Here is a 21,864-nt window from a genome sequence, read left to right on the forward strand (position 1 = left end):
AAATCATTTAATCTTCACTTTTGCTATACTAAATAACTCATCTTTTCAGTGTTTACCCCAAAGTTGGTACATAGCCTGTGATATGCAACTGTACGTAGCAGCTCTCATATTTCTAATACCGCTCATCAGGTAAGTGTTTTCTAGCATACTTTGCGCATCTTAGGTTAATCACATAACAGATAAAAGAGCAACCGCTTTAAATTTATAAACTTGATGTGACTAGGCTCTTTGAGGAAGATTTTCTTCTGGAGTAGGCTAATAACAACTCTGATGTTTCAATTTGCTGACCTGAATACACATTGAACGTCAGTTACGCATCTGTAATTACTACAGTAACTTCTCGTTATACTGTGAAACAACAAAAGAAAAAGGAAATATATGTTCGAAAAAGCAATGTAACCGAAACCATAAAAAGTAGCGATTTAGCAAACGTGCAAATTAATGACAAGTGCGTATAAAAACGTCATCATCATCTTAGGATGATTTTCTCAACAAAAGAAGGGGAAAATTACCTTTCCAATTGTCCTTTAAATACTTTAATTGTTTCGTGTTGAAATAGGGATCGAAAGTTGTACAGTGGTGGTAAAAAAAAATGCATCACCCGCGCCGCAAAGGAGAGGAATGTCATCCCAAATGCATTCAACACACAGTTAAACATCCCGTATCCAGATGATTTGGGAACACATTTCTGATCAAGGAGTTGGCAGGCTTCAATTTGTGCAAGGAACAGTAGACGCTCAGGTGTATATTGGCATTTTGGAGGAGAAATTGCTTCCTATATACTATCCGGGATCACTTTACTTCAGTTCCAAACGTCGTTTTCCAGGATGATTCTGCTCCGTGCCTTAGGGCAAAACTGGTAAGTAACAACTCAAAAACCTTTATTCTGCCATTAGACTTAAATTGGCATGGGGTTAAGCAATGTCTTTTTTCACTAAACCCACACACAGGGTCAGAAATGGAAAAATGAGCATGGGGTCAGCAGTTTGACTTGGCCCGGAAGCAGCTCCGATCTACGTAAACAATGATCGGATTCCTGCTGTTAAATGTTTATTTCATAAGTTTTGCAGAATTTCACATACATTCATCGGTAATCGGTCGACCAAAACTTCTCACATAATCCCATTGTTGTGAAAATGCGAGGGTGATGCAATTATTTTTTACCAGCACTGTACTCGTACATATAATAATTCATTCAATAAACTTATTTATTATTAGGCTATTAGGGTATACCTGATTTTTTACTCACAATGACAAATTAGCTTCTAAAACCTTTTTCTTTTTTCAGGTATCCAAAAGTAAGTTTGAGTATAGCATCACTTGGGATCGTGGCATCAGTTATTGGGAATATTTTTCTCACTTACGTCAACAATTTTCCACCAACTATGTTGTTTGTCCACCCTGATCTAGAGTAAGTGAATTCTTCTAAATATTTTACAACGTACCTTATCTACAGCATTTGTTATTAACAAGTTTTATATCTGCAGGTTTTGTTATATTTCCAGGATTTTAAAGCTTTGCATAATGAAAAGTGTTCAATGGGGTTGTTTCCATCAGTCAAAAGTATAGTACAATTAGTCATTGAAGTTGATAGAATGAGCAAAAAAAAAAAAAAAAAAAAAAAAAAACATGGAGCGAGGAAAAACTTTTTTCAAAACGATTAATTTTTATTTAACTTTTAAAATGTCTAATTTTTCAAACAAGGCGTGGTCTTAACCTTTTAACGGTCGGATAATTTTCAAGAAAGCGGTCAAGTGTCTATTTTTTTATTTAAGAAAATGATATAAAAATTAGTGTATGAACAACATGTGCATTCAATTTTGCATTTTCAATATTTTTTTGATTTTAAAAAATAATTTTATTAATCTTTTGTGTAATATAAGAAAAGATAAGTAAATTTTTCTTATGTGATAAATTTCAAAGTTTGAGATACAGAGGCCAAAGTCACAATCTGGTAAGTTAGTACCAAATTTCCTTTCTTCATCTCTACAATTACATTTAAAATGGACTGGTGCTGCCATCTAGTGTATAAAGAGAGAAATGAAATGTATTCCGGGCAAATTAAATGAATTGGTTTTAATAGTTTCTTCGCGTTAATATTGCACACACCAGCACGGCAGTATCAAGGGAGCGAGAAATGGAGGTCGAAATCCCAGCACGGCGTTTTCACATCACAAGTGATGAACTTTGGAGAGCTACTCCACTGGCACAGAATGCTTACGTTTGTTGTCTGCCGCGTTTCCAGATTATGATAATTTAGAAGCGAATTACAAAATTGCGCTCTGCACTAATGGCATCAGTGAATGACATTTCATCACTTGTGCAGAAGCGTAAAAATGAAATTAAATTTGCGTACCAATTAAAATATTTGTTAAAAAATGTTACACTCTGTCAAATTATTTTTTAAACGGTCAAATCCTATGTTTTAAAGCATGCTCTTTCAGAAAAAGAGAGACTTTTAAAATTTTGGAAACTATGCGTTTGCTCACATATTCCTGGGGAGTCTCCTGGGTAGGTCTGGTGCATTATGAACACGATTTTCAGAGCCGAAGTCAGACTAATTTTTGGGAAACGGAGTCGGAATCAATGACTCTAAAACTCCTGGAGTCGGTACCAACCGGAATCAGTCATTTTTTCTCCAACTCCTCAGCCTCAAGTCTAGTTGCCAGAAGTTGTTATGGGGTCGTTTCTAAAATTTAAAAGTATTTTTTCTGAAAGAGCATGCTTGAAAATATAGGATTTGACCATTTTTTAAATGATTAGACAAAGTTTAATATTTAAAAAAAAATATTTTAATCGGTGCGCAGATTCCATTCCCTTTTTTATTCTTCTGCACATGATATCACAAGTGTTGAAATGCCATTCATTGATGCCATTAGTGCAGAGCGCAATATTTAATTCGCATCTTCACTCACATGTGTAGGCAACGATAGGATTGATAGGAAGCGTAGAGCGCAATACATAATTCGCTTCTGCATTATCATAACCTGGAAACGCAGTAGACAGCAAATGTAAACATTCAGCGCGCCAAAGTTCGTCACTTGTGACGTCATAAAAACCTCGCCTCATTTGTAGAAATAAACTTTTTGAAAAATTCATTCAAAATTAAACGTTTTAAAAATAAAAAGAAATCCTAGCTTCATGGTTTTTTTTTTTTTTTTTTTGCCCATTCTATCAACTTTAGTGACTAAAAGCAGGCTGATGGAAACAACCCCATTCATAAGAAAGTCATGACTTAAAATTTTTGAAAATATGCTCAGTAGTACGCCGATTATCTAAACCCCAATTAAAACCGAACTGATGGGTTTGGCGACAAACTCACTATCTATCTCAAATTCTTACTACAGGGTACGCAAAAAAAAAAAAAAAAAAAAAAAAAAAAACATTGTCCCAATTCCAAGGAAAATAGAAGTGAAAAATCAAAGTAAAAGCAATAGAGATCCATATCAAAGCCTCAATAATGAGGAAAGGGGAATTGAGCACTCGAAATGGTTTTTAAAAGCTATCAATTTACTTTCCAATCAATGCTGGTCACGCACGACAAGGTTCAGACAATGATTCATGCGTCAAAATTATTTATGGTGCTGCCATCTGCTTTCTAAAAGTGAAATGAAAACTTTTGCCGGGAATGTATGTGATTTCATAAAAAGTTGTTATCGTCCATTCCCGTCCTGTAACTGTAACTAAGATGTTCCCTGTTCCCCACGTTTCTCCGAAAAAGATCTTGTTTTTTTTTTCTTTTTTTTTTTTTTTCTTTTTTAGTAAATCATTTCGAAAGAACTCTTCATGCGTTTAGTTTGAAAGATAGTTTCCGCAAACAATCCTTACAAATATGATAAAAATAGTTTTAAGATACTTAAAGACAATGTATATCTTACTCAAACTGTATGCTGGAGGAAGTTTTAGATTTGCAATTATTTATTGATATTATTAAAATGTTATTTTGTGGATTTTCATGTAACTAAAACACTGGTTCACAGACCGTTAGTCCTAGATGAGTATTTCAATTGCAAAAATGTTCAAAATCAGATGCTGAGTTAAGATATTGAAATTTTGAAGTAGAAATAAAAATAAGTTAAAACATACAAAATTTTACTTTTTATACGGGCCCCAGGTCCCCTAACTGATATTTAGGGAAATACTCACCGTTGAGAAATAATTCCAACACAAAAAGTTTGACATTAGTACGACCATTATTCATCGAGATATGAAACACAGCGTTTTGAAACTTACACCACTTAACACTCGCCTTAAATAACACCTTTTTGGGGGAAACATAGCAGTTAACAAGAGTTTAACATTATAGGTGTAGAGAGAGTGGTTTTTCAAATTGTTCGAGGTTTTGTAGTGCGTTTTTACGTTTCACGGCATAATATTTGCATGAATTTTTGAAAAGCAATAAAAACTATGAATACCTCTTTTTTTTTTTTTACTTTGACAACCTGTCATTCTTCTGAAAGGGCGATAAGTTCCAATCTTATCTTCTGTATTGGCCCCTTAAAACTTTGAACTGGAATACCTCCTTGAGGTTTTGTCTCACAAATGTCATGTTTTTTGTGTCAGTAATAGTTTTCAACGTAGAGTATTTCCCTAAACATAAGTTAGGGGACGTGAAGTCCGTATAAAAAGTTAAATTTTGTATTTTCTGACACATTTTTATTTTTACTTTAAACTTTCAATATTTTTACTCCGTATCTGATTTCGAACATTTTTGCAGTTGGAAGTATGCATCAAGGACTAACGGTTGCGGAAATTGAGGTCTTGCAGGTTAAACGGAACACCCTGTTTTTAACCCCCGACACACAAAAGAAGGGGGTAATAAGTTAGACGTGTCTGTGTATCTGTGTATCTGTCTGTGCCACTCTAGGGCCTAAACGGATGGACCGATTTTGAAAAAAAAAAATTGTTCGAAAGGAGAGTTGATCGAGAGTGTTCTTAGCTAGGTTGCGTCTTTGGATGACATTAATTAACGAAAATATTAATTAAAAGCCTCTAAAAGGTTTTCGCGATTTCAGCAGTGAAAACTTGGTAAAATTTTTTTTAATTTAATCCAAAATTAAAGAGAATTTTTTTCCGCGTCTGATAGAATGTGTTTGGAACATCCATGTTTCGTAGAATTCGAATTATAACGTTTTTTTAAAGCAAATTTTATTAGCGGCTTAGCCTTTATTCACATGATTGATAACCGAAGTCATTGTAGGCGACAAGAAAATAAAACCAAACGATTTAAAAATTGTATTTGTTGCCAGTTTTTAGCCTACTTTCCCAGTAAAAGTCAGAAAAAGAAGAAAAAAGCATGAAAGAAGGCTTAATGCATCTTAAAAATATCGTGAAAAACAAAAAAAAGTCAAAAATAAATAAAATAATTAAATGAATATTGAAAAATTAAAAATTGGAAAGTAGGGTATTGAGATGGGGAAAAATGTCTGTCTGTCTGTCTGTCTGTCGGTCTGTCTGTCTGTCTGTCTGTCGGTCTGTCTGTCGGTCTGTCTGTCTGTCCCCCCCTAATAACTTTTGAATGAATAGTCCGATTCGAACAAACTTTTTTTTGTTCGAAAGATCTCGGCGAGGACACCTCATTCCCATATTTCACTTTTTGATTTGAACTATTTTTTGTTCAATTTTGAACAGTTCAAAAAAACTTAACATTAGCGCCTACGGGGAAATTCAAAGCAATTCCGAACTGTCAGGCGAATTTGCTTCAAACAAACTTTGTAGGAAAAAGCTTTTGATAAAAAACTTGTATATAAGATATCTTTTTGATTTGAACAATTTTCCGTTCAATTTTGAACAGTTCAAATCCCTTAACATTAGCGCCTACGGGGAAACTGAAAGTCAATGTAGATTACGTACTTGAAGGCGGATTTACTTCAAACAAACTTTGTTGGAAATAGCTCTTGACGACCAACTCCCGACTCCGACTCCGAGAATTTAGGGGGACCTGACTCTGACTCCTGTTCCCGACAAATAATCGGACTCCGACTCCCCGACTTCGACTCTGACTTCGTAGCTTTGGCAAACATTTATACACGGAGGACAAATGACTGACTCCGATTCTTGGATATTCGACTCCGACTCTTTTATCCCAAAATGAGATTGACTCCGACTCCGACTCCGCTGCTGTGGTTTTAACTGTGAAATAATTATTGTTGATATGATTTGTTTTTATTTTCACGCTAAAGTTTTAATTTAGGTATTTAGTTTTCGGTGAATAAACTCGTAAAATATGCGCAGACGATTTTTTTTTTTTTTTTTTTTTTGACAATGAAAATTATTTCTTTAAGTTGACATTTTATTGTTTTTTTTTTTTAGCCTACTTTCCCAGTAAAAGTCAGAAAAAGAAGAAAAAAGCATGAAAGAAGGCTTAATGCATCTTAAAAATATCGTGAAAAACAAAAAAAAGTCAAAAATAAATAAAATAATTAAATGAATATTGAAAAATTAAAAATTGGAAAGTAGGGTATTGAGATGGGGAAAAATGTCTGTCGGTCTGTCTGTCTGTCTGTCGGTCTGTCTGTCTGTCTGTCGGTCTGTCTGTCGGTCTGTCTGTCTGTCCCCCCCTAATAACTTTTGAATGAATAGTCCGATTCGAACAAACTTTTTTTTGTTCGAAAGATCTCGGCGAGGACACCTCATTCCCATATTTCACTTTTTGATTTGAACTATTTTTTGTTCAATTTTGAACAGTTCAAAAAAACTTAACATTAGCGCCTACGGGGAAATTCAAAGCAATTCCGAACTGTGAGGCGAATTTGCTTCAAACAAACTTTGTAGGAAAAAGCTTTTGATAAAAAACTTGTATATAAGATATCTTTTTGATTTGAACAATTTTCCGTTCAATTTTGAACAGTTCAAATCCCTTAACATTAGCGCCTACGGGGAAACTGAAAGTCAATGTAGATTCCGTACTTGAAGGTGGATTTACTTCAAACAAACTTTGTTCGAAATAGCTCTTGACGACCAACTCCCGACTCCGACTCCGAGAATTTAGGGGGACCTGACTCTGACTCCTGTTCCCGACAAATAATCGGACTCCGACTCCCCGACTTCGACTCTGACTTCGTAGCTTTGGCAAACATTTATACACGGAGGACAAATGACTGACTCCGATTCTTGGATATTCGACTCCGACTCTTTTATCCCAAAATGAGATTGACTCCGACTCCGACTCCGCTGCTGTGGTTTTAACTGTGAAATAATTATTGTTGATATGATTTGTTTTTATTTTCACGCTAAAGTTTTAATTTAGGTATTTAGTTTTCGGTGAATAAACTCGTAAAATATGCGCAGACGATTTTTTTTTTTTTTTTTTGACAATGAAAATTATTTCTTTAAGTTGACATTTTATTGTTTTTTTTTTTATTTTGGTAAGTGCATTAATTCGTTTAAAAAATTATTTTCGGCAACAGGGGAAAAAGAAACGATTTTTTTTATATGATGTATTTATTTTAATGAACTTATTATTATTTTTTCGTTTTGAAAGCTGTTAAAAAATTTTTTTTAATGGAAAGAAGTGTATTAGCTGCTTTGTTTAAAAGGTGCTGCTATTTTATTTGTTCGTTTTTTTGATGAAAAGTAAGGAATATTTTATTCCTAGAAATCAGCTTAAAATATTAAAAAAATATGTTTGAAAAAATTTGCGATTTTAGCTATTTTTGAGAATATTGATCAGGTACTAGAAAGTAGTATGGGTATACGGGAAAGTAGGCTCGTCTAGTTCTAGACGGAACTTCTTGTTATTTAATAGCAAATAAAATATTTGACATTGATTTTGAATAATATAAGGCTTTTAAAAATTATTTTCAATTTCCCCTCTTTATTCTACAGTTGCGACTCAGTCGGGTTTTTTTTTTAATTTTTAATTTTATCATTGCTTGTTATATTTTATGTGGGTGTGTGTGTGTACTCAATAAATAATTCCACGCTTTTTTTCATATTATTTTACTGTAGGCAACGAACCTCCTTTTGGGCAAACTCCTATTTCAAACCCTATTCACATGCTGGTCCATACTGCATTGGCCTACTAGTTGGTTATTTAATAAGTACCAGACCAGACATGAAATTATCATTGGTAAGTTCACATTGTATTTTATTTCCTTTGTGTAATCGTTAAATCGCAGTTTAAAATGAAATGGGATGGTTTCCTTCAGTCAAAAGTAATACTTTTTGTTACTGAAATTAATAGAATAAGGAAAAAAAATAATAATAACATGGACCCAGAAAATTCTTTCATTTTCCCAACAGTTATTTTTTAATTAATTTTTTTAATGTCCTATTTTTCAAACAAGGCGTGGTCTTGATGACGTCACAAATAAACTCGACGTTAAATCCCGGTTATCACAAATTCGCCATTTCAACTGCGCTTGCGCACGGACTTAACTGATTTCAAAAATCTTGCTAAAATTTATTACAAACATTTTGAATTTGGTAATAAATATGAGAAAGATACAGTTAAAAATTAGAAATCACGAAGTTTTCTCTGATTTAGTTTCTAGGCCTCGGTAAAGATTGAATTTTGCGTCTTAATTAATAATGGATTCGGTGTCTGATTTTTTTGTACCTTTTCAGGACCAATTTTTAACCTCAGAAGAGAGTACTAAAATTGCAGCATCACTTCTAATACAAAGCCGAACCCTCAATCTAAATAAAAATGTATAATACTAAGTTGTTTACGCCTAACGTAAAATATACGCAAAAGACGGATTTCTGTACTAATACTGCAATCACTTTTGAAGTACACAACGTGTTTTACATTTATGTTAAATAAATATTTCTAAACCAATAAATATTGAAGTTTTATTTTTCTCTTAAGATTATCAGTTATTCATATCCGTAGTTTCATATAATATATCACGAAATCGCTGTGAAAATATTCTAATCGCATTCATTAATTTGGTGGGACTCTCGCTAAGACTAAATATAAACAAGCAACACGAAATCTTAACACAGAAAGCCCAAAAAGCAAAGTCCGTGCGCAAGTGCAGTTGAAATGGCAAATTTATGATAACCGAGATTTAACATCTAGTCACAAATAATGCTCTTTGGCGCATCTTTCTACAGCGTTTCCACGTTATTATAATCAAGAAGCTAGTTAAATTGCGCTCTGCGCTTGCTATCAACCCTATCGTTGTCAATACACGTGAGTAAAGATGTGAAATAAATATTTTGCTCTGTGAATGGGAACACTGAATGGCAATCCATCACTTGTGATGTCATAGGCAGAAGCGTAAACAATGAAAGCGCACCGATTTAAGTAATTTTTTTAAATATTAAACTTGAATAAATTATTTAAAAAATAGTGAGATCCTATGTTTTTAAGCATGCTTTTTCAGAAAAAAATACTTTTAAAATTTTGGAAACGACCCAAATGTAAGTCTCTTGAAATGAATAAAAATAACTGGGCGAATATATTTTCAATTTTCCAGCTTAACACACTTCCATACTAACCGTAGTAAATCATAATTTTCTTGCTTTATTTGGCGAATGTTTTCAACGGCGGGTTATTAAAATACACAAAAACCTGTTTTTGTGCGGTCTTTTTTTGTCCGATTTTTTTTTTTTTAAATTTGTATGTGAAAATTTCAGTCATTTTGGACTCCATTAGTGAAATTATTTATAAAACGATTGCGAAGTAATATCTTCAAGTGACGACAGGGGCATCCCGATGGGAAGTCACTGGGACCTCCCAAAAATTTCCTTATTCGGGAAATTTATTTTCGGGAGTCGGCAAATTATCATCCCTTGGTTTATTTTGATTTCGTTTAAAGATAACTTTTTGGGTTATTTTCTACGTGAGACTTTTTCTATGCCGTTCCCATCCGCCGCATAAAAAAAATATTTTTTAACTGTTGCGAAAACAACTTTTTATAGCTACTCGTGAAGTTTCTAACACTTTTTATGCGATTTTTTTTTATGCGGTACCTATCCACCGCATTAAAAAAAAAAAAAATGTTGCGAAAACAACTTTTTATAGCTACTCGTGAAGTTTCGAACACGTTTTATGCGTTTTTTTTAATGCGGTACCTATCCACCGCATAAAAGAGAAAAAAAAAGAATTAACTGTTGCGAAAACAAATTTTATAGCTACTCGTGAAATTTCGAACAATTTTTTCGTGCGATTTTTTATGCGGTCCCTATCCACCGCATAAAAAAAAATATTTTTTAACTGTTGCGAAAACAACTTTTCATAGCTACTCGTGAAGTTTCGAACAATTTTTATGAACGGAAGTAGCAAGGAGCTGAATTGGACATATATTTTCATTTCTTCTCCCTACCCCCTCCCATTTGTGGTTTGTAGTTACACTTTTTCAAATTCTCAAGGTTTTCAAGCACTAGAAAATGAAATTAATTTTTTCAAGTACTTTTCTTTTTTTCTGGAACTAATCGTGCTAATTTCCGGGAGTTGGGGGCCCCTAAAAAGACGGGTGCCCTAAGCTATAGCTTTTTTAGCTTGTACGTAAATCCAGGCCTGCTCTTGCTTAATGCACTCACAGAAAATGGATTTTTGCTGATGACTAATTTGTAAACTAGTTGAAAACAGAATTGCAAATCGCAGTTCTTGACAGGGCTGTGGAGTCGGAATCGGAGTCAAAGAGTCGGAGTCGGACGTATTTTCGAGTAAAGAAGTTGAAACCGAATTTGGGATTTGAAAGTTTAATACTCCAAGAATCGGAGTCGATCATTTTCCCTCCAACTCTGCAACACTGCCAGTGCTTGAGGAGTCGGAGTCTGGCTGATTTTGGGTTAAAGGAGTTGGAGTGAAAGACTCTAAAAATTCCGGAGTCGGAGTCGGTCATTTCCCCTCCGACTCCGCAGAACTGGTTAGTAAAGCAATGATGGTTTTATTAATAAACTGTATGAAATTCTGCCAAGAATTTCATTCTTTTTTAAAATCAACATTAAACGAACTCCAGGAAATTTGTACATCAAGAAATTACGTCAATTCTTTTCTGTTAAGTGTTTTTATTTATTTATTTTTTGCTTTTTGTCTGTCACAAACAATTTTTTAAAAAGCACACAATCTACAAGTGCAGTGCTTCAAATTCTTTAATGAATGTTAAGATTAAAAAAAAAAATTATAAATGGTCACCTTAAGCATTACTCGATTCATGGGAACATTTTTTCCTATATTCTGTATCAGGGATGCCCACAGGGGGGGGGGGGATTATGGCGCAAGTTGCGCCATCACCATTTTTGGGGGGGATTTTTTGAATTTATTTATTTAAATGTGTTTCTTGATTTATTTTTAATTCAGATTATTTATTTTATTTTATTCTGTTTATATTTCATTTCATTTATTTATTTAGTTTGTGCGTGTATATGTCATTGGCGTAGAAGAGAACTTTTCTAATAATAATAATAATAATAATAATAATAATAATAATAATTAAAAATAAAGATGCAAATAAAAAGTATTTAAAAAAGTAAATAAAATAAAAAAGAACTACAAAGCAAAAAAATAATAATAAATAAAAAGTTTTCAAAATATTTAAAAAAAAAGAAAAGAAAATTAAAAAAGAGAGCTAAAAAATATAAAAATTAAAAAAAAGGGAAAGAAATGAGAAAAAATTAGGGGGGGGGGATTTGCGCCATTGAACTTGGGGGGGGGGGGATGGGCACCCTTGTTCTGTATTCCAATATTCTTTAACAAAGTTTTCCGTTTTTAACTAACTTCATTTGGAGAATTTCCACTCCACGTAGTTTATTAATAAAACACTTATTCTACTCAGGTTCGTCAATAACACAATTACAAGGTTATGCTCATTGTCTAACAGTGATGAAATTCTAATACGCTCCATTCTGCAGCGCCCTCTGCATGTCAGTATGGACACAAACAATGGATTTCGTCGTCAAGTTTACAATATTTTCTTTATGCATTAATAAAACTCTTCATCGTTGGATTTAGTATCATTTTATCGAATTTGGTTTTACTGATTTGTTCCCCCCACCCCTTCCCCGTTTTTTGTGTGGTGGAGTTTTCAGCCTGAGTTGCCATTTTCTTGTTATTTCTCAATATCCATACCGGTCGAGATATTGTATCACTAAGTAACTGGTAGCGCGGAATAGCTGTGACCTATTTCCGCTCAATTTCACTGAACACGATGCGAAACGGTGCCGAGGTTCTATAGCGGTTTTTTTTTCTTTTTTTTTTCACTTGTCAATTCTTTTTCGTTCGCAGAGGTAGAATGGTAGAAGTAATTCCAAGAAAAAACACTCAGTCAACTTTCAAGTCATTCTTCAAAATGCGTTAAAGTGTCAGTTAATTCAAGAATAAATACCTAAAACATTCAAACTTCATTTCTTTCTTTAAAAAAACTTATTTCAGTGTGTGTTTTTCTTTTTCTTTTTCTTGAATGAGATTTTCAATGAATCAAAGAAAAATTTCTAAAAACATAAACAAATGAGAAATAAAGAAAGAGAAAAAGAAAAAAAAATGAGAAGATTTATTAACTTAAAATTTTTAATCTAAATAGCATGGGGTCGTTTCCAAAATTTTAAAAGTATATTTTTTTGAAAGAGCATGCTTAATAACACAGGATCTGATCATTTTTTAAATAATTTGTTTAAGTTTAATATTAAAAAAAAAAATACTTAAATTGGTGTGCTTACATTGTTTATAATTCCGCCGATGACAGCACAAATGATGAAATGCCATTCAGTGTTGCCATTCACAGAACAAAATATTTAATTCGCATCTTTACTCAAGTGTATTGGCAACGATAGGGTTGGTAGCAAGCGTAGAGCTCAATTTTAATTCGCTTCTTGATTATCATATCGTGGAAACGCGGTAGAAAGATGCGCCAAAGAGCATCATTTGTGACGTCGTAAAGACCACGCCTTGTTTCAAAATCGGACATTTAAAAAAAATTAATTAAATAATAACTGTTGGGAAAATTGAAGTATTTTCTGGATCCATATTATTTTTTCTGCTTATTCTGTCGATTTCAGTGACAAAATGTACTACTTTTGACTAAAGGAAACAACCCCATTAAGGCAGTTAGAAGCAAAGGGATGTTAGAGGACTATTTGAAGTTGCGAGAAAAACGCATTTAATGTTCAGATCCTAGGTAGGCTGTTATTGACTTTTTTCCCTAAATCATGCTGTATAGCAGCACCTACCAGGACTACTAGTACCATCTTTAGCCCAAAGACAGAGAGGAGGTTCACTTTCAATTTATACTGGTTATCCCGTATTTTAAGTTTTATCACAAATTTCCTTTCGCTTCTCACTGCCTCAATGGGGTCGTTTCCAAAATTTCAAAAGTATTTTTTTCTGTAAGAGCATGCTTAAAAACATAAGGATCTGACCATTTTTAAAATTATTTGACTAAGTTTAATGTTTTTAAAATTACTTTAATCGGCTCGCTTTCGTTGTTTACGTTTCTGTCGATGACATCACAAATGATGAAATGCCATTCAGCGTTGACACTCGCAGGACATAATATTTAATTTGCTTCTTTACTCACGTGTACTGGCAACGATATGGTTAATAGCAAACGTAGAGCGCATTTTTTTATTCGCTTCTTGATTACCATAGCGTGGAATCGCGGCAGACACATGCGGCAAAAGTACATCATTTGTGACGTCATAAAGACCACAACTTGTTTGAAAAAATGGACAGTTTAAAAAATTAATTGAAAAATAACTGTTGGGAAAATTAAAGTATTTTCTGGGTCCGTGTTATTTTTTTATTATTTTTTTATTTTTATTTATTTATTCATTTATTTATTTATTTGCTTTTTCCATCAATTTCAGTGACTAAAAGTTGTACTTTTCACTGAAGGAAACAAGCCCATTATCAAATCAACGCACTTGGTAATTTAATTGTTTTTCGTGCCACAATACTGACAATAAGTTCTGCATAATAATGTGCGCTGTGGTGAATAAACAATCAATTGTAGCATTTCATTAAAATTTCACAATTTTGATGAAAAGTTTAAAATCTTACTACCAAACGGCACAGCCTTGAGGGTCACGGATTTGGACAAAATTCTAGATATAGGTCAATTTTAACTAGGCATGAGCCAAGGTTTAGCGGTTTGCTGCATAGGCGCTAGTTAGGCTGCAACGGGGGGTCCAAAGTTGATAACTTGGATCCAGAAATGCAATGGGGTTTCCTTTAAAATTACCATTTTTATCGCTTTTTCTGCTATTATACTACAGAATGAGCTGTATTCATGCTTATCTTTGAATTAATTACGTTGAATACTAATTTTTAATAAGCAGTTATCAAATTCAAATTGGCTACTACTTTAAATTTAAAAAAATTGAATGCCAAAATTAACATAGTAACAGGACATTTATCGTTTGCAAATGAAACTAAGGTACTTTCGTTTTATATTAATCGTCTGCAGGTAACAGGTATTTATCGCTTTCTAATAAAAACATTTACTTTAACTGGATATTTATTGTCGACTATCAAAGATACCCCACATTGATAAGCAAAAAATGGGAGAAGAGAAAAAACTCTGATTTATTGCGCGGGGGGGGGGGGGGGGTGGCACACAAAAGAACAAAATTACAAGATCGTTTCGACTTTCAAAATAACTTAGATAATACCCTAAATAAAGACGTGTTCTCTCTTATGCTGAATTAAGTAACAAAAGATGAAAAAGGTGTTAAGAGATCGAACATAGTGTCGAATTCTGAAATTTCAATGGAAACGCCATTGCATTTCTGGGGCCAAACTAGCAACTTTGAACCCTCGTTGCTGAGAAACTAGGGCCCATGCAGTCAAACCGCTTTACCTGTGCTCATAATATCTAGTGGGAATGGACCTATAGATGGAATATTGTTCAAATCCGTGACCCTCAAGGTCGTGCCGTTTGGTCGCGACACCATAAATTTTGACTGCAAAAACTTAAAAGCAATAATAACATATTATAATGTTTTTTGAGTGTATGGGTGTTTGGAACTTCCATGCTTCATAGTATTCGAATTATAACGTTTTAGTAAAGCAGATTTTAATAACGGCTCAGCCTTTATTCACGCGATTGATAACCGAATTCATTGTTGGCTGACAAGGAAATAAAACGCAATGATTTAAAAATTTTATCTGTTGCCAGTTTCGATTTAATAGCAAATAAAATACTTGACATTGGTTTTTAATAATATAAGGCTTTTAAAGGGATTTTTAATTTTCCTTCTTAATTCGACAGTTGCGACTCAGCCGGGGACTTTTAAAATTTTTAATTTCATCGTTGCTTGTTTACCCTGAGATCACTCGCCGCCCGCACCTAGAGATTTGACTTGGTATTAGTACTTTGAAACTATGCTGCCGTTAACTGTCGTTCTTTTTCTTTCCCCAGCCAACTCGAATAATCGGATGGTGCGCCGCCATTGCATGCAACATGTCCGTTCTCTACGGCGTGTATGAATGGAATTCTGGCCGAGATCCCGAAATGGTGGAAACCCTGCTCTACAGCGGACTGCACCGGGTGGCTTGGGCATCTGGTGTTGCGTGGGTCGTCGTCAACTGTGTTAACGGTCAAGGAGGTACAAATTACTTTTCCTTTTTTTTAACAATCACGATTGCTTATTGTTCTCACTTGACTGTTTTTATGTCCTTTGATTTTATTTTCCCACCGCCATCCTCCGCAGCATCACCGTCGACGGGCTCCTTACGATGCTGCTCCTCTAGCGAAAACAGTATCCGCGTTGCGTCACTTACTTGCCTACCTTTACACCTACACACGCACACACACACACGTGCACCTACACACACACACACGTACACCTACACACACATACACCTACACACACATACACACACACGCATACATACAGACACCTATACATACACAAACACATACACACAAACACACCTACACCGACACACACATGCAAACACACACTTATAAACACGCACACACACACATACACAAACTCATGCCTGCACACAGAAACAAACACACACACAACACACACACACACACTCGTGATTGCGAAAAACATAATTTGAATTCAAGATGTCAAATTCAAATTATTATTATTATTATTATTATTATTTTTTTTTTTTTTTTTTGGTTTTTGGCTTAGTTTCAACTGAATAATATGGAAATATTATAACAGGTTCCTTTTCTTTTCATGCACTGTCTCATCGTTTGGTGAAAGTCTCTAACCTCTTTTTTCCACGACGAATCGCTGAAAGTGCCACATACATATATAGAACGTGAAAAAAACGATTAGAGAGAAAAAACAAATTAACAACGCACCGTTATTTGATATTGCAGTGTCATGTATTACAATTACGGATTGCAATACCGGACCGAAAATTCAATACCGGTTTTCGGTATTTTTAAAACGTGATAGCAGAACACTGGTATTGATACCGGTATTTGAAATTTCTCAAAAAATGCTTTAAAACCCATATTTTTTCTTTGCCACATTTCATAATTTTGAACAAAAATTGTGTTATTTGTGAAAACGTATTGCGAACAAATATAAAATGAATGAACAAATATTTTAATGGAAATCAATAATAGTAAAAAAACGTAATGCATCTATTGAATTGTCACTAAGTCTGAACTTATTTAGTGCTCAACTTTAATACAGTGGAAAATACTCTTTTTGAATTCATGCAGGTCGGTGGTACTGTTAACAACGCGCGATACACCTCCTCCAATTGTCTAGAAGTCCTTCATCTTCAAATAATTCGATCTCTTGCGTGTTATTTTTCAAAAACATCTTTTGTGTGTGTGTTTCTTGTGTATTGTGTGTAGCATAATTATAATTTTTTTTTAAAGATTTTTCGCTAGTTGTAATTTTTCTCTAAAAGATGATACTTTTCCAATAATAACATCATTTTCTCTTCAGCAGGATAGGTTTGTGTTTGATTTTTATTATTAGCCCTTTGGATTGAAATTTGCGATTAACTTGACTAAATTTAAACTTGTAAGTTTCTGTTATTCGTTGTCCAGTTACAGTGGCAAAAATATTATAAAAATAGCAGTTAAAACAAATTATGCATTAAAAATAATAAAACATATAGAGTTAAAATTGTAAAATGACGCGAAGACAATGAAATTCAGAAATTTGTAAAATTTAAAAAGACAAAAATTATCACCATAGTTAAGTCTGGTAAAAAAAAAAATTTAAAACAAGAACGACTCCTAAGAGTACTATTTGGGACAGAAAAGTGGATAAAATTCAAAATATCAGAGCAGTCAAATTAAATTATTTAGTACCTTATAGAAAAAAAGAAGACATAAAAGTTCACTGCGTGATTTAAGACTGGAAACATTATAAATTATACATAAATAAGAGTGTATTACATAAATAAGGGATTATATCACCCCCCCCCCCCCCATCGGATTCTTCTCCTTTCTATGTATACAAAAACCATGTTTCGGTGTTTTATTCTTTTGGAAAGTCAAGTCTGTACCGCTCCCTCATCAGTGAAATCTGACTTGCCCTTGTGTGTGTGTGGGAGTTCAATGTCGTTGCTTCTTTACTAATAATAAAGCGGCAAGTCTCTTTGTCTGGATATCTGGCTCTCTGTCTGTCTGGGTGTCTGTATCTCTCTGACGCGCACAGCGCCTAGACCGGTCCCCCGATTTTCATAAAATTTGGCACAAAGTTAGTTGGTAGCATGGAGGTGTGCACCTCGAAGCGGTTTTTCAAAAATTCAATTTTGCTCTTTTTAAGAAAATTTTCCGGAGCGAATTATCATAAAGTGGAAGAGAAAACTACGAAATTATCATAACGTGGAAAAGTAACATTGGCGGGCAAATGAACACAGCAAATTGTCGAGAAATTCGTCATCCATTATTTGAAAATATGCATGCGAACCAAATGACCTTTTCATTTTCTACTGACGGGCAAAGAGTTGTGGGCACCACTAGTATTTAATAAAATGTCTCTTAATTTTCTTTCTTTTTCTCAGGTGTGGTCAACTATATATTGAGCTGGAAATGTTGGATCCCACTCGGGAGGTTGACTTATGCTGCATACTTGATACATCCAATCGTTCAGGTGGCAGGTGTTGGCAGCCTGCGCATGAGACTTCAAACTCAGCACCCGTTTGCTGTACGTATAAACTTTTTCTTTTCTTTCGAAAGCTTTTCTTCCTTTTTCTGTGTGCTGATCATACTCTTGAGCCCCCAGGTAGCAGACTTATTTCCACAAGCGTTTTAAAATTGGTTCTCAACTTAGTGGTTGATTTGATGGTGTCGTTGATTTTGGATGGTGTTACTGTATTTTGCCAAAATTTCAATCAAGTCAACTGTTAAATGAAAAATTATCATATAAGCTTTGTGCTACAATATGATTTAGGTGAAAAAACAACGTAAATAAAGCACAAATATTGGCGAAAATACAGCATATAGCTATTCAAGGCTACAATAGAGCCTCTTCATTAGTGCAAAAAGCTCCCCAACACAACCAGAAGTTGCGAGAGAACTGTTCTCTGCTGGATCCAGTTCAGCCTCCACTAGTACAGCCCTAGTACGGCACTTCCTTTTCTATCTGTTTCAGAAAAATCTCCAAACAAGCTTATCGGAAATCCTTTCTTCTAGGCTTGTTGAAATTTTGAAATGTGGCTAAATGATTTTATACTAGAAAGTCGCCCGTCAAGATATGACGGGTGAAAGCTGCTTCTGCATTTGAACGAAGCAATTGCCTGTTTGGTGATATTTTGATAGTTGACATTTTAACCCTGACTCCAGTTGATGAACCCCAAATTCCATTAGATAGCTTTCATTGTTGATCACTTTTTCGTTTCTTCATTCTCCTGAAATGAGTCTTACCAGTAAAACAGTTACGTTACCGGATCCAGTTCAGCCTTGTCAAAACAAAGCATTTCCCTGCTTGTCAAACATTACCAAAAAAAATGCTATCAAATTATCATTCCGTGGAGCGAGTTTCATTGCTGGTGACGTCAGGAGCGTTACTCGATCAGTGAATTCGCTATTCTATATATATGATGATTTCAAATATGTTCTGACCCGCGTAGTTACATTTTAACATGAGGTCGGCTTTCTGGTCGGGGCTATTTCTGAGCAATCACGATTGCTTTTTGCTTTCATTTGACTGTTTTTGGCGTGCTATCATTTTATTTTTCCACCGCCACCCTCCGCACCATCACCGTCGACCGGGTCCTCACGATGCTGCTCCTATAGCAAAAGCCGTCTCCAGGTTGCATCCATGTCCTACACACACGCGCATACATACACAACTACACACACACAGACACCTACACATACACACAAAAACATACATTTATGCCTGCACACAGACACAAACATATGCCTACACACACATACACATACCCCCTACGCACATACACATTCCTCCTGCACACAAACACACACGTCTACATACACACACTCGTGATTGCGAAAAACATAATTTGAATTCAAAATGTCAAAATTTAAATTAATTTTTAAATTTTTTTACTTTTTAATATTATACTCCGTCTTGTTTTCAGATATGGATGTTCTGTGGGCATCTATTGGTCACTTACGGCTGCTCTTTTGTCGCAAGCATGCTGGTAGAAGCGCCATTTTTGTCCTTGGAAAAGCTTGCTTTCAAATCCTTTACTAAAGAAGAAGATGTCAATGCCAACCGGCGAAGTACTTCGGCGAATGGAGCTGTTCGAAAAAATTCCGAAGAGAATCATTTCAACCCTGTGCCCGTGAACGGGGTTGTCAGTCATTTGTAAATGCATGCTGAAACGAAGACTGTTCGCACTGAAGTAAAAAGTGCGACCGATAATTTAAACTGTTGTTTCATAAAATAATTGAATCATTTGAATCTTTATCTTCAGTGATGTTGGTCATTGAAATACCAATCACGTCTACCAATATCTGCCAATCACGTCTGCCAGTATCTACCAATCTCATACAGTTGATTCATACAGCCTATTTAAGGGGTCTAAGGACATTTAACCTTCAAAATGTTTGACTTTTTGGAAAAAAATATATGTTATGCCTATTTTAAGTCTGAACAATTTGATACCTTATATATTACCATACGCAAAAAAACTTTTCAAGTTATCGAAAAAATGTGTATACTTTCCCCATAGAGATTTGTGTTAACAGCATCTGTTTAAGCCTCTTTTTCTCAAGTTGCGTTTTCTCAGATTTCTCGTTTTGCGTGCATGATATTTCAGAAAGTTTTTTATATATTTCCGTAAAACTTTTTGTGCATGTTTGTCTGATTTACTTTTATGATCTAAACCTAATTTTGTTTAGCTTTTTAATTTTTTTTAAATTTATTTATTTATTTATTTATTTATTTATTTTTTGAAATTTTATAAGTTAATATCAAAATTTTCCAAAATCTTGGGTGAAAATATCTTTTTTAAATATTAACTTACATTTTTAGTTAAAATTTAGGTTCAGATCATAAACATTAATCAAACAAACATGCATGAAAAGTTTTACGGAAGTACATAAAAAACTTTCTAAAATATCATGCACGCAAAACGAGAAACCGGCACCTGAAAAAAAAAAAAAAGGATTAAACAGCTGCTGAAAACATTAATTTCTGTATGGAAAGTTTACGCATTTTCACGATAACTTGAAAAGTTTTTTACGTATGGTAATATGGTATCAAATTGTTCAGAATTAAATTATGCATAACATATATTTTTTCCAGAAGATCGAAAAAATTGAAGGTTAAGGGTCCTTAGACCCCTTAAAGACTTTCAAGGGACGACAAAAAAGTCGTCCTTAAGTAGAATACTTCTACAACTACATTGGAGCATCCGAGACCGTAAAAAGTCGACTTGAAATAGAGAGTCGTTCAATAGAGCGTCGTTATACAGATAATCAACTGTATCTAGATTTTAGTTATCCGAGGGCCAATCGAACTCTCACGTACGAATGTGAATAGCCTGATGCATTGCATAAATAATTACATATTGTTTTATTCGGAAACTGTCGTGGAAACACACTTGTGGCAAACCTAACCTGGCAGCATTGCGAAGACTACGCCGACTCTAATTACAGCATCACGACGCTAAAGGGTTAGTTTTGCTGTAACTGTAGTTTAATAAAATATGTTTTTACAGTCGAGAAATTAATGTGATGTTTGAAACTGCTTTCGTGATACCAGTTTACCAATGTCCACTGTAAGTTCTTGAATGACCGTTATAAGGGAAACAAAGATTGTGAGGTCTGGTGCTGACGTGAAGTTTTCAGAAATCTTAAGTAGTACTATGTTGAAACTTAAAGTTGCAAAAAGAGTAAAAGATATTTTTCAAAACGTTAAATTAAAGTGTTTTCTTTTTCTTTTTTTTTAAAAATCAGACGAGCAAGAGCCCATGAAAATTAATAGGTGAACCGCAGGCCGAGGGTTGGATCACATTGATGTTGGTATATTTATCCTGAGTTCCATTCACAAATTGCATTTATAACTCGCATATCCTCGCTTTTGCTTGGAAAAATACCGGTCGCAAATTTCCCTGCTCAACTTGAAAAATGATTGTGCCCGAGAAATCGGTTTTACCCAACATTTTTTCACCCCACGATTTTTCTCTGAAAGTAAATTCTTAGTAGAAACCCTCTCAAAAACTTTAACAGAAAGCAAGAGGCATATAACAGAGATCCAGACATAGACTTCAAGCTTTATTATTGGTAAAGTTTATAATGTTCTACGTGCAGCATATTATAAATGATAGAAACCTTGTAAAGGTGTTTTGGTGCAAAGGGAGGGGGAAGGAAAAATGTAAATATTTTATTTTGATGCATTAGATTTGCGCTATTTGTATTCAAACAATTTATTTTGCATCACAAAGCCGACGTGGCTTGAAGCGATCCTCAATTTGCAGGATAGCTTAAAACCAGACTAAAATTCATTTCAAATGGATTTTTATTACATCTTAATTTTTCAGATCTTACAATAGTTTCGGTGTATTTTCTT

The 21,864-nt window shown here is 34.2% G+C and overlaps 1 protein-coding gene across 1 annotated transcript in view; it reads left to right on the plus strand.

The window, feature by feature from the left end:
• Positions 1-20,140, plus strand: part of LOC129220005 (nose resistant to fluoxetine protein 6-like) — a 58,565-nt gene extending 38,425 nt beyond the window's left edge. Inside the window, exons 11-16 of the mRNA XM_054854335.1 lie at positions 50-129; positions 1,289-1,411; positions 7,951-8,071; positions 15,309-15,495; positions 17,885-18,027; positions 19,427-20,140. Coding sequence (XP_054710310.1) covers positions 50-129; positions 1,289-1,411; positions 7,951-8,071; positions 15,309-15,495; positions 17,885-18,027; positions 19,427-19,660 — 888 coding nt within the window. The 3' untranslated portion in view covers positions 19,661-20,140. The remainder of the gene's footprint in view (positions 1-49; positions 130-1,288; positions 1,412-7,950; positions 8,072-15,308; positions 15,496-17,884; positions 18,028-19,426) is intronic.
• The last annotated feature ends 1,724 nt before the right edge of the window (positions 20,141-21,864 follow it).

The sequence above is a fragment of the Uloborus diversus genome, chromosome 1, assembly GCF_026930045.1.
Source record: "Uloborus diversus isolate 005 chromosome 1, Udiv.v.3.1, whole genome shotgun sequence".
NCBI classification, from domain to species: Eukaryota; Metazoa; Arthropoda; class Arachnida; order Araneae; family Uloboridae; genus Uloborus; species Uloborus diversus.